We start from the raw sequence: 14453 nt of genomic DNA, 5'->3' as shown, positions 1-14453 counted from the left end.
ACATAAAAACAACATGAAATCAGCTAATTTAAATGTTTTTGAGATAAATAAAAATGCATTCAGAACTGAACATTGATTGCATACAACTTTTAGACTGTACAAATAGTACATTTTATAAGTTAATACTATAGTAGATTCTTATTAATTACTATTGCATATACTGCTTTACAGAATGGACTGTTTTAATATAATTATTTTTTTTTTGTTCACAGGGAACGCATCTTGAAAAAACACAAATAGACCTGCTGAAAAATATGTTATTGGATAAAATCCATACTATAAATATAATTATATATATATCTATTACAATAGGGTGCTTGTCCACAATTTTATCAATTATCATGATATTTAGAATTTATAAGAAAAAAGTTAATTAAGAATTGAATAAATTAAGTAAATATAAAAATTAACAAGGCATGTTAATAGTTTTTAACTTTTTATTTTCTTTAGCTACTGCGTATCCTAACTCTAATTGCAGACATTTGAGGGATGAATTTTGTAATGTGAGAAAAATGCTGTCAGAGCTGGAATTAAAACCCAGCACTTTGCGTTTAAAAGACAGACATTATACCATACTGCTGTAATTATTCTTCCCCAAAAAAATAACTCAATTCATCATTACCTATATACACAAAGGGTGATAAATCAGTAATTAATTTTCTTGACTGTTTTTTAAGAAACTGCTTATGAATGAGAATAAACTATCAAAAATTGGTATACTTTTACCTTATCAAGTATTTCTTTTCCTTATAAGCAATTGCTGATAACTACACACAAATACTAATCCTACACAAGTAATTTCTTAAAAGGGTGTGAATAAAACAGACAAAATACTTATTCTTATAAGAAATTACTTATAACAAAATAACCTTAAAAGCAAATAATTGGATTTATTTCCCGCAAAATGCACAGGAGGTTAATGAAGGCAAATTTAAATGGAATTTGAGGTTTAAAATACCATGTGTGCTACGTGCCATAGATTACACCCATATTGAAATTAAAAACCAGTGCAGTTTGATAACTGTTATATCAATCGTAAGGGTTATGAGAGTATTAATGTGCAGGTAACTTGTGATGCACGTGAGAAGGTAACCAGTATTGATGTTTCATAATCGTATTTGGAGATGCAGTAAAACATTGGAGGTAATGACAAAATTAAATGGGGTTACTTGTCTTTTGGGAGATAGTAGTTACACTATTGTGCCATGGCTGCTTACACTATTTAGAAATCCTGAGTACTGCAAAAAAACTCTCAATAAACACCTAACAAGTAAAAAAATAGCAATTATTGAGAGTTTTCAGGCAAATGAAGCAGCAGTTCCCATTGTTGGAAAACCTGGTTTAAGTAAAATTAGAAAAAGTTCTAAAAATTTCTCTTGCTTGCACCATTTTACAGTTTTGGAAAACTGATGAATGATGTATAAGAAATAGCAGATGAAGTAATTCTTGCACTTGATGAGATAGAGGAAGAGTTAGATAGACAGATAAAAAGAAGAGAACTGAAATAATGGGAATACTTGGAGTTAATTAATAATTGGAATAAAAATCCTAATAAAAATTAAAAATAACGATTTTTATTCCTTTTGTCCTGTGTATTTACATTTATCCGTTTAATTTGATTAAAATAAATAATTATTATTAAAATGTAAGAATGCAGTCGTGTCTAAAAAAACTGCAAGTAAATAAAGTTAAAAAAATTACTGGTTATAAAAAGAGTAAATAAATTATTATTACATATGTATAGGCCCATACGAATGCATAGGCTGATAGAAACTATGTATGTAGGCTAAAATGTACATTAGTACTTTAACACGTACATAGACACATGTATATACACACATATGAACATATATACGCACCTATATATTCATAGGTATATATGTAAGTACATATATGCCTTGTATGAATGAAGACCATTAAATGTGCATGGTTTTTTTGTTTGTATTTTTATTTATTAAATAATTAATATATTTGTATTTTTTTCGATTAGAATAAGATGGGATAAAAGAAAACAAACTTAGTTACAAAACACATTTGGAAAATATCACAAATTGAAATAAGATATGTTGAATTGGTCATTGGAAGATGCAAATGAAGTGGTCAGTTTCCTTGCCATGTTCCACTTCTTTTTACAATTTTTTGAACTCCAGTAATTTTCTCTGCAATTTTATTTCTTTTCTTTTCATTTTCACATCTTCTGGTTTCATTTGAGTTGTAATTATTCACTGAAAACAATTCTCTGTAATTCGCTATTTGACAGGGAGCTGTTTCATCAGTATCACCTGTTTTTTGTTTCAAAATCAGCTTGGCATTACGATTATTCACATCAGTTACAGAAAGTACCGGTGTTTCACATTCTTCTGGAGTATGTTTATCTTTCCCATCTTCAACTCCAGAATTTGCTGCCCCTGGAACTTGTTTGAAATTGGGATTTTCATATTCTTCTAGGAGGCTTAACAAATCCATCTCCTAATTTAATAATTTTATCACGTTGTTGCCTGTTCTCTGTTTTCTTTTTAATTTCATGCTTTGTATTTTTAAGCATTTTCTTTATTTTTCCCAGTGACATTTTCTTTCCTGTGCTTCGTTCAAATTCTTTCAAAATGTTTGCCCATGCTTTTTCTTTAGCTTATATAAATTTAAATGCCAAGACTTATTTAAAACAACTTTGTGATTTCTTAATACATTTACTAAATTTTCCCTATCACCAATCACATTACTTGTATCATCCAAAAGCAGTGAAAATTGTTTTTTTTCTTCACTTGACATGTTTAACAATCCAGTTGAAAAGTAGAGTTGACTAGTAAGGAATATGTGATATACTGAGATGATAATCTTTAACGGAAATGACATCATCATGGATGGCATGAATCAGCAGCCTCTTTTCATTTTTGTATAAGCAAGTATAAACATGCAGGTTTATGTTTGATATCTAAGCACCATCAATAATTTTTTAAAGATAAGCAATTTCTTAAGAGAAAGAAATACTTTTATTTAAAAATAATCTGTACACAACCTCTTATGACTGAAAGTAATTACTTATAAGAAAAAGAAAATGCTTATTCACCAACTTTTTAAGAGAATACTTTTCTTAACAATTACTCATCAGTATTCAGTATAGTTTATTCACATCACGCAAAGCTTAAATACAAATTTCTCATTTAATAAAATATCATTAAATCCAACAAATAATTAATTACAAAGTAAAAAAACTACTCGTTCTGCGATCGTTGCTAAATATTTTTAAACTTTATATTAACTTATACGAAACTGTATTATTCTACTCTAATTTTTTACACATGCAAGAAGAAACCTTTTAAATATGAGTCAATGTCTTCACACTTTGATCTGCAAAATATACAAGATTAGATTTTTATATTAAGATTAATTAAAAAATAAATAAATTCATTTGTTGAAATTGTTCTTTTGGGAGGAGAAACCAAGAATTGTTAGAAGAAATCCTGAAAGTCATGAAGTTTATGAGAGGAGACTACGAGAGAAATTCAGTTTGAAAATAATTAATTAAGATTAAAAGTATCATAATGAAACTCGGCTGGAATTAGAATAATGAGAAATTAAGGATGAATCACAATATACCAGAAGTTGCACAATTTTGTTTTTAAGGTAGTAAAATTACAAAGAATAAAAAGTAGATTGATACAAGCAAGAACAGATTTTATAAAAAAAGGATTTGGTGGTATTAAATAAAAAACTGTTTGAAAATAATAGTATGTAATGCATACTTTCTATAATAGGAAAAATAAAAAGGAAAATAATAGAGGTCTTTGAGATGTGATCAAAGGATTTTTAAAATCAGATGGGTTAATAAAATTTGAAACAAATTTATCTTAAATTAAATTTGTCTTAAAAAGAACAGAAGTGGAGAAAAATTTGTGCCAAATTCTTGTAAAGAGATGAACTAAACTGATGGGTCATGTATTATGATATCCAGATTAATTTGATAACATAAGGATGCATATAAGATAACAAATTTAGAAAACTACAAAAACTGAAATGAGTAAAAGGTAACCGAGAATATAAGATGAGCTACAGAAAGGAATTGATAACATCAAACTCAATTGACTGATTTAAGAAAAACATAAAAACAAGCACAGATCAGAAATTAATATCACATACAGAAATAATACAGGAATAACACTTATAAAAAGTATCAGAAATTTAATAATTTATTCATATAAATTTCATAAAAATTAACAAATTATATCACATAATATAATAAAAAATACATAAAATGGTTACAAAAGTTATAAAATTACATAAAATGTTAATTAGTAACTAAATTAATCAAACTTATGATCATAAATTAATGCAACTGAATATATGATTGATAATGACTTAAGTTTAATTATAAAAACAAGTTATGAAACTGTTGAAACAAATCATTTTATTAAAAAAATAACAGATACATACTAATCTTAAGGCTTGCATGATTCATTTAATATGTACTATAAACAAGGAATGATTTGTTGTGAATATTTAAAGTGGTCATGTATATGATTATTATTGTGTAATCTCTCACTCTACTAGTATAGTTATATCTCTGCCAAAGAATCGGAACCTAAGTAACTTGCCTCATAATAATAATAATGACGCAAATTTGAGCTCTTATTATGCCCTCTGAACTCTTTCCTGTAAATGTATAAAAATCTATTTAATTTCTAATATCTGTCCTTAAAAAATGAAAGGAAAAACCGAAAGAAAAGTTCCTGTTTTTCTACATTATGCCCATAGGGACATGTACAAAACATATTCAATTAGATTTTTTCATTGTCCTTGCCCTTGCTCAATTTTTTTTTTAACAATCTTCTGATTACTGAACATTTTCTAAGAAGTAGTTTTTTTTTAATTCAGGATGTTATTTTTGAAAATGATAAACTTACTTTTTCACAAGTTGAATAATAAAATTAAAATAAATACAATAACTAAAAATAAATACTACAATGAAACAGAATAAGTAAGAAATTAAAAAAAAACCGTTCCTTTGACTTTCACAGAAAGGATAGCACAATAACAATGCAGTCATGTACATACACCATCCTCTAGATGAAATAAAGTGTAAGCAATTGTAATACTTTTTTTTTCATACAGACCAACTGCATACTTTAATGAATTCGATTATAGCTATGCGAGTAGTGAAAAATATAGTTAAAATAAGTAATATATTTTTTTGTTTTATACTGAATATAATAATAAATTAACTCATTACTTTTTCAATCTGTAAACATACTTTCAGTCAATATAATTTTATTTTGTATTAAAGTATACATGTACTATTATAACATACTAACATATGTTTTATATATATAAATCTTATTTACTCTTTCACAAATAATAGTTTTTAACATTTTATTAACTCTTGAAATTATATTAGTTCTTTTTATATTAAAAAATAATCTCACAGAAATAGGGTGTACTCGGTGGCTAATAACTAAATAATCATTAGATAGAAGATCAACCAAACTGGTCAATGAAAAAAAAATTATATATATTTTTAAATAAAAATGTTTTTTTATAAATTAATACAGTATGCTTTAACTTTTTATGCATATTTTACATAGGTGTACAGTTGCTATTAGTAAGAAAAGTAAGATTTTTCTTGCTTTTCTTTTAGTATTTTGGAAACAAATAGTAGAATGAAATTAAATTTCATACATCAGCAATAAAATGATAGAACAAATTTTAATTTAACTATTGATACAAAAAATTAACAATCAAATATAAGTTGCAGCAAGGAACTAATCAGACTAATATATAATACCTTAACAAAATTATCAGTAAATAGAACTTAATTTTTATATATCAAAATAAAACAAACATGTTTGTTTTATTTTGATTTTCATTTTGAATATTCATTGAGTAATGCATGGTCGACAGTTTTTCTATAGCCTTTTCATTTATTTTGAGGTAAAATACCCTCATGATTGAAATTCCTGTAAATATTAAACAAAATTTATTTCCAGATAACTGGGTCTGAATCACTTCACATAAAATGTTTATACGCTTGCTTGTAAACATCATCCAATTAAATAATTGATTTATTTTTGACTTTATTATGAGTAGATACTAAATAAGAATATGTATAAAAGAACTGATTCAACAATAGTTGGTTCACATGTTTTTTGAGAAATATCGTAGACGATAAAATCGTTTTAAAAAATATTTTTAGTTATAGAGCAAAATAAAATATTCATTACATGTGGCACATTATATGTCATAACGCACAGTTGTCATGTACAATACGGCAACAATGAGGCTCGTACAGCATGAAAATTAAGTTAACTGACTTACCATTCTGCACTGTACTGGAATTATGCAAACGAAGACAAGCACACTGCAACTCCCTATTATGGCACATATATGCATCATACTGCAGTGAATGTGTTAAATACATTTAGACCTAACTAACTAAAATAATACATTAACAAAATTTATAAAATATCTTTTATTTCAATTTGATAAAAATAAAGTTTGGAAGTAAATTAGGCAGTATTTTATAATAAATATATAAAAAGATATTCTTATTTAAATCCTTGAGCATTAACTATTGAACAAATTTTCATTAATTACATACGAGGTGCGACAATAAAGTAATGAGACTGATTTTTCTTTGCAATATGTGGCAACCCTGCAGCTTGCGTAGGCACACCATCTTTGACCTTCGTCTATAAGCTACTTCTAGTCCAAGGCACATTGATGCAACTGCTCAGTCGTGCGTTGTGTTGTAATAAGTGAACACGTGTTTGTGTCTCTTGTCACAGAAATGAAACCGGAAAATATTGCGCAACGGTATGCCATTTCTTTTTGCGTTAAATCGGATGAAAACGTGATGACAACTTATGGTAAGCTTCAGAAGGCTTTTGGAGAGGAGGTTATGTCAAAAGCTCAAGTTTTTCGGTGGCATAAGATTTTTAGTGAAGGCAGAACGAATGTTGAAGATGAAGACCGCAGTGGACGACCATCAACCTCACGGACAGATGTCAACTTGACCAGGGTGCGTGAAATCGTACAATCTGATCGAAGATTATCCGTGAAAATGATTGCAGAAGAACTCAACATCAATCGAGAAACGGTTCGTCTAATATTAACTGAAGATCTTGATATGAAAAAGATTTGCGCAAAAATGGTCCCCAAAAATCTCACACAACAGCGAGAAACACGGAAAAATGTGGCAGCCGATCAGTTAGAGCAAACGGAAATCAATCCAGATTTGTTGAGCCATGTTATCACTGGTGATGAAGGTTGGTTTTTTCAATACGATCCAGAGACAAAACGCCAAAGTTCGCGATAGTGCTCAAAGGGATCACCCAGACCAAAAAAAGCTCGCATGTCAAAGTCAAAACTGAAATGCATTCTTGTGTGCTTCTTCGATTCCAAGGGAATTGTTCATAAAGAGTGGGTGCCTCCTGGGCAAACAGTTAACCTATATTTCTACAAAGAAATTTTAGAAAGACTTCGTAAACGAGTTCTTCATGTCCGTGCCAACATTGCTGATAATTGGATTCTGCATCACGATAATGCGCCATCCCATAATGCTCTGTCAGTACAGCAATTTTTAACCTCAAAACAAATTTCAGTACTACCATAGCCACCTTATTCACCAGATATCGCTCCATGCGACTTTTTTCTATTTCCAAGAGTCAAAATGGCGGTCAAGGGACACCATTTTCAAACAACACAAGATGTCCAAAAAGCTGTGACGAGGGTCTTGGAGGATATTACAGAAGATGAGTTCCAGAAATGTTACCATCAATGGCAGAAGCGCTGGAATAAGTGTGTGCAATCAGAGGGGAACTACTCTGAAGGAGACAACACTAAACATGACTAAAACGGTAAGCAATATTTTTTTTTCATATCAGTCTCATTACTTTATTGTCGCATCTCGTATATATATATATATATATATATATATTACTATTAACTTGAAAAACTCCTTAAAATTTTTCATATTTTTTTTAAAATGAGTTCTTTAAAAAAAAAAAATAATACATTTTAGAGCCTTCATTAAAAGACTGCACTAGAAGTGCATCACTATTTTATTTTTTATTGAATCAAGAAAAGCAACCCTTTTTTTATAAAGAAATAAATTCTACAGTATAGAATAAACTTTACAATTAAAAATAAAAAAAGGAACTGCAAACATTTTCTCATCAAATTCCATTGGGGTTAATTTAAGCTAGTCTTAACTTACAATACACTTCAAGTTATGTATCCTGTACTATCTAAAAAGTATGACAATATATCATATAAATGCAATAGATTGTGTGTTTTTAAAATTTTATTTCTTAATCAAATCATTAATACATAACTAATAGTTGGTAATACACTGACTAACAATGATACTCTACAAAGACAGACTTATTAATTAATATACAGTATTTATTTCATTAAGTTAATGTTTACATTTAAAAAATTATGCTTTAAATATAGGTTATTTTTAGAGAATAAAAATATATTTATGGATAACAGTAATTACTTCATTAAATCAAATAAAATTTGTGACAATTTAAGCACTGCTAGTTAAAAAAATAATTTTGAATGAAACTAACTCTGATAATAGCTGGAAATAGTAGCTGCATTAGAATAAAATCAAAGTTTTTTGTAGTAAGGGCATTTTGACCAGGGTGAAGGTAGTCTTCTCTTTTTCTGTGACAGGTTATGTAAAAAAAAAAAAAAACACAGAAAAAGATCTTAAATTTATTCAATTCTATTTATAAAACAAAAAATATCACTGAGCAAAAAGAAGGTGCTTCTTTTGCCGAACAAGAAATTCCATTACAGTACAATAAAAAACCCAAACAAGACAAACTATTTTTGTATGTAATTATTAAATTTTAGTCCCATCATATAATATATCTAGAATGTAATCTTTAGTTTAACTTGTATATTACTTCTTTAACTCTTGTCTTATGAAACCATGCATTCAGCATGTAGGAGTAATATCTCAGTAGTCCAGGCTGAGTCATTCTGTCACTCCCACATGCAAGTGCAATTATTGCTTTATGCATACAATAATGTACTGTAAGCTATCTTCTATCTGGAAATACCCTCTGGAAAAACTGGAGAGCAACTCCAAATGAAGAAAATCAAATAAACTTTAAAAACTTCCAGAAATTAGTCACCAAAATCTTTAGACAACCAAAAAAAAAATCTCAAAAAGAACAGGTAAAATAACTGGAAACGGATTATTAAATAAAAAAAAACAAGAAATTTTTAACCAAACATTTAAATGTAAAATTAAAGTTACTAACTGTAAAACACTTGTTTTAAAAATGAAAATGGTAAACTACAAATAAACAACCAAGAAAATCATAAAATACTTGCGAAGTACTTTGAAAAACTGTTAAATTGCTCAGAACCCTTAAAGTGAGTTTTGTTTACGCCGTTTAGCGTAAAGTCGTTTTATTCCAATGAATTCAAGGTTATGGTGTTAGCTCATTTCTATCACGCATTATTTCATTGCTGTTTAATCTTAATGTATATATTAGGCTTAGTGTTTTTTTATTCTCAACCAATTTCAATATTGTCATAGTTCCTAGAAGTCTATTTCTCTTTGTCGGCTCTGATGTCATTTCTTCAACTTGGGTATTCAGAATTATTTTTGTTTTGTCTTCGGTCTCGAATTCCAACACGTTCTTATACTAACACTAAGACACTTCTCTTGTTGCCAACACACACTCTCTCCTGTTCACTGCCTAGCTGTGGTTTCCCCCTCCTATCGTTCACGACATCTTTTTGGCAGAGTTGAACAGACTTTCACAATGTAAAGACATCTTTTTATGTTTTCGCTCTCAAGATTTGTGCTAATCTCTTCATCACCTCCATACTCGCATGCCCGATGCGGTATTCCTGTGTCGAAAATTCTACTCGTCAGTTTTTCATGATTTCACAGTTTTCTATGTTCGTCCAGCCTCGTTTCTTCGTTAAGTTGTTGTAAATTCAATGTATTACGTTTCTCCTGAAAGTGCTTCAATTACTACAAACTGCCATTTCTATCGCCGTCGAATCTTCTCAAATCGCAGATTTTATTTTCCTCGATCCAGAATCTCCAACCTCGTTGCTACATATCTACTACATATTAGTCTGACTCTACACCATATCTCACCTCTGCGTTCCTGATACACCACGGCAGACTACGCCCGGGAATTACTGATGTATTCATTTACCTTCATTCACGAGTTCGTCGTTTACTAATATTTGTGTGCTACAGGCAAGTTTAATTTTCATTATTTATTACGTTTAAACAGTTATTTTATCAGTAAAAGTTTGTGGAACATTCAGTTCATCATACCTATGCCTTTCAAGTTTCAATTTCACTTAAGTACCGTCACGACAGGTTACTTACATAAGGTTGTCATTATTCAGCTGCAACCTATTTTACGTGCTCAATTAATTTCAATGCGATTATATTGTAATTAACTCTTTTTGTACTAGAATATCATTGTGGCCTTTTTCTACACTAAACTAGAATTACATGTATTAATTATTTAACGTTAAGTTTGTTGATGTTCTTAATTCAGAAAAGCCAGGTGTTAATTAAGATTTATTGTAATTTATTTTTTCTAAGCTAATCACATCTGTTCACTGCTAATTTTCATATTACAGTATATGTTGGTAGTGCTACTGTTTTCCAGTTCCACTTTCTATTGATGTTATGTTTTAAGTATCTAATTTGAAAATAAGGTGTTTTTATGTTCTCTTGTTTTCAGGCTTTGTTAAATTGTGTATTTAAAAAATGTATATTCATGTATTTTTGCATTTAACATCATTGTTCATATGTTGATTCAGCTGATATTTTAAGTATCATTAAATTACATCAATTTCATAATTTCGTTTTAGTTTTTAAGGTTATAATTTAACATAAGTTCAGTTGTTTTCTTTCTCATTAAAGTCCAATTACTTTTGGCAAATACGAGCTGTGTTTTTTTTAGTTAACTTTACCCAACAAGTTTTGATATTTTTGCACTAGTACTGATATTTCTTTAAAAAATGGTTTGTATGTTTCTAATGGCAGTATATATTCTTTAAGTTCTTTTGGGGTTTTAATGTTTCTATATAAGTCTTTTTCAGGATGAACTGTGTTTGACAAGACTGGTCTTTTGACTTGGCTGCTATTTTTGATCAGGGTGGGAGTGACCATGGTAGTCAACATTCCTCACTATCCCAAAAAAAATAAGCTCACGATTATTCACATGGTTAAATAAACTACGCAGCTAAAAAGAAGTACCAGGATAAAAAGATGGCACAGCTGAACCTGAACTGGTAACACAGGTGATGAATATTTGGAAATCGTAATTCACTCACTCAATAATTTTACCAAGCTATTCAAGATTTTTAATCCAGTATTTGTATTTAAGACTTGTTAATAGTTGTTGATGAGCAAAGTTCAATCAATATTTTAAATATATGTTTTAATAAACACTATACAGATTTCATTCTAAATATTTTTAGTTAGCAAACAGTTTATAACTTGACAATAAAGGTGTAAGGCCTAAATTTATTTGTTATAAATTATTTTTCCTTTACTAAAAAGTTTTAATGATTTAATTTTTATATAAACATAAATATACTTACTTTGTTAAAGAATAGAACCCAACCTTATGAAATAAAAAAGCTAGCTCCCAAAAATTTAAATTATTTAACATTTTTAATAATAAAGTAACCAAAAATAATGAATAAGCCATTTACTTCAGTCAAATCAAAAGTTAACAAAAATGTTAAGTTATTATAAAAATAGTTAAGTTGATAAATTATTATTTAATTAGACTTTGAGACCTCTCTTAGTATACTAGTATACTAAAATATTATAATTAAAACTGTGGAAACACAACTGAATCCACCAAAATAAACCACAAAAAAATCAAATGGCTAGAATTTCTATCATACTTTGGTAGAAAGACTACACAGTACATCCATATCTATCTTGGTTACTGTGCATCCATATCCATTGGTAACTTAAAATAGAATGACCCATACCTGACATAACTAAAAATTTGCAAAAAGTTTCTTACTTCAATTTAATGACTCCAAGTGAATGATGATTTGTTTTTATTTATTACCATAATTATTATTTTTTAAATAAAAACCTCAATATTCTAACTTTTTTTTATGAAACAGAGGTATGAAATGCTGGTCAACATTTAGTGCAAAGTAGAGTAACTAGATTCACAGTATAAGTAGATAAAACAATATTATTTTTAGATAATGGTAATTTTTTAGTTTATATAAATTAATTAAATTTATATATTTATATATACATATTATTAATTTTTTTTTATAGTCCATTTTTTATTTTTCCTCTGTATATTAAATAACTATATATAATATTTTTTTTCAGCCTCCACAAAGTACAGAATTAGAGAACACTCTTATCTTTACTTTTTTACGTTTATCAAAATTTTCGGGCCTAAGCCCATGTTCAGTGATTTTTTTTATTATAAATTCTTGATTTGTTTAGATTTACACATTAATTTTATTAGCTTTTTACATTTTATTTTGTAAAAATTGTTTGTTAATAAAATTTTAAAACATAAAAATTCAGATATTTGTTCAGTCAAGAGAATGAAAAAGTATTGCAATAACTATTAATTTACCAATATCTTACCTTTGTATGCCAAATTAATTAATTTTAATAAGAATGTCCCAATCAAATTCTGTTTGCAGATTTATAAAGCTGAATTTACATTTACATTATAGATGATATACAATTTTTCTAAAACTTTTTTATTTTTTATTACTATTATCTTGTTCAATATATACTTTTTCGATTATTTCTAAATTATTTTCCAACTAGTTATATTTGAGAAACCTATTTTTTTATTTTAAATATATCAATATATCTTTTCACAACTGTTGCGTTTTATTTTATAAATACAGGAAGAATCATATTTACTTTTTATTATTATAATATTTCAAATGTTTTATTATATGATTATCAGGTTTATAAGCAAGTTATATTTTTTATCATTATATGCATAAATCAAGTTTTCTATAATTTTATATAAATATTTTCACTATTTTAATTTTTATTTATGAGTATTAATGTAGTAATGTTTGTGTTATTGAACAATTCTGAATTATATTTTTTATATTAATTGTCAATCAATGATGTATGATATCCATTTTTTATACTATTTACTTTGTTATAAAATTCCTGTTTATCGTTAATATATATATTTTATTGCTCTACTTATCATGTTTTTTAAAATATTACTTTTTTGGGACCAAAGATGATTAGAATTCTTGTTTATAATGATTTCATTTGAGGTAGGTTTTTTATATACTCCAGTTATTATCTGAATGTTTTTATTTATTTTAATACATCTAAATAATTAATTTTTTTGTTATGTTCCATTTCATATGTAAATTTTAATGTTTTACGATAAGAATTTAATTTACTTATAAAAATTAATGTTTTGATGAATGTACAAAAGTAAAGGTAAGTGCTTTATGTAAGTGTAATTATGCACTATGCTGAGGCTGAAAAATATTTTATTACATATATATAGTTTTTGTGTATATATTACACAGTTTTATGTTCTTCTCGTTTTTTAACAAGACATTTCAACTGAAATCAGTTCTGCACATAAGAGAATTTACTTAACATATAATAAAATATCTATAGTTTTTTGTAGTATTTTTTTTTGAAAGGATACTAGATCAGATGGGCTTTTAAATGATAATCCAAACCTCTATCTCAATTCCAATTTTTACATTAAGTTGTTAGGTTTTGCTTATTTACAATAGCTTCTTCAGCTGATAATAATTTACAGTCAATTATTCTTAACTGTTAGAAAATTCTAACAGATAATTAAAATAGATACAGTCTTTTGATACTGAAAATAAGTTGGCAACTCATGCAAATAGAATAAGAGAAAAAACAGTTAAAGAATAAAACAAAATTACATATTGAACATTTATGACCTCAAAAGGAATCTCTACATTACTAAAACTTAGATCCATTTTGATTATCAAACTTAAGGAGTGCATAGTTAATAACAATCAATATAGACAGAAGCTTTTGAAGTGCTTGTGAGAATATTTATTTCCTTAGAAACTATTGACTTTTTTTAATACAGAAGAAGAGAAATAAATTTTAAAATTAAATAAAATATTTGGTTGGTTGTAGAAAAACGAAACCTCAGTAGAAGAAAAGGAGTGCTTCTCTTCATGATACAAATTTTTTTTATATTCACAAGCATTTGAAGTAACAAACTGCAAAATAAAAAACAGTATAAAATATATGCTTATAAATATAACCAATACTGTTTCAAAAGGGCAAATTGTAAAGCAGAAACTTATAAAAAGTCTCTTTTATCAATATAATAAATTTTCAAAAATTTATTTAATAAGTCTAGAAATAATTGACTTTTACCTCTTGAATATAACAGTGGTAACTAATGAATATGGCTGATATAAAATAAAATTTAAAATGT

At 27.4% G+C, this 14453-nt stretch overlaps 1 protein-coding gene across 6 annotated transcripts in view; it reads left to right on the top strand.

Moving 5' to 3' along the window:
• LOC142329373 (sensory neuron membrane protein 2-like) overlaps positions 1-411 on the top strand; it is a 70737-nt gene extending 70326 nt beyond the window's left edge. For 4 of the 6 annotated variants that reach the window (XM_075373910.1, XM_075373909.1, XM_075373906.1 and 1 more), the window contains exon 9: positions 213-409. In XM_075373910.1, the coding sequence (XP_075230025.1) occupies positions 213-377 (165 nt within the window). In that variant the 3' untranslated portion in view covers positions 378-409. Of the gene's footprint in view, positions 1-212 lie in introns of all 6 variants that reach the window. The other 2 variants (XM_075373907.1, XM_075373908.1) reach the window with 2 other exon arrangements.
• Positions 412-14453: the final 14042 nt, after the last annotated feature.

The sequence above is a fragment of the Lycorma delicatula genome, chromosome 8 (genome assembly GCF_047948215.1).
Source record: "Lycorma delicatula isolate Av1 chromosome 8, ASM4794821v1, whole genome shotgun sequence".
Classification (NCBI taxonomy): Eukaryota; Metazoa; Arthropoda; class Insecta; order Hemiptera; family Fulgoridae; genus Lycorma; species Lycorma delicatula.
Note: the sequence above shows the minus strand (reverse complement) of the source record. Positions and strands in the feature narration are given on the sequence as shown.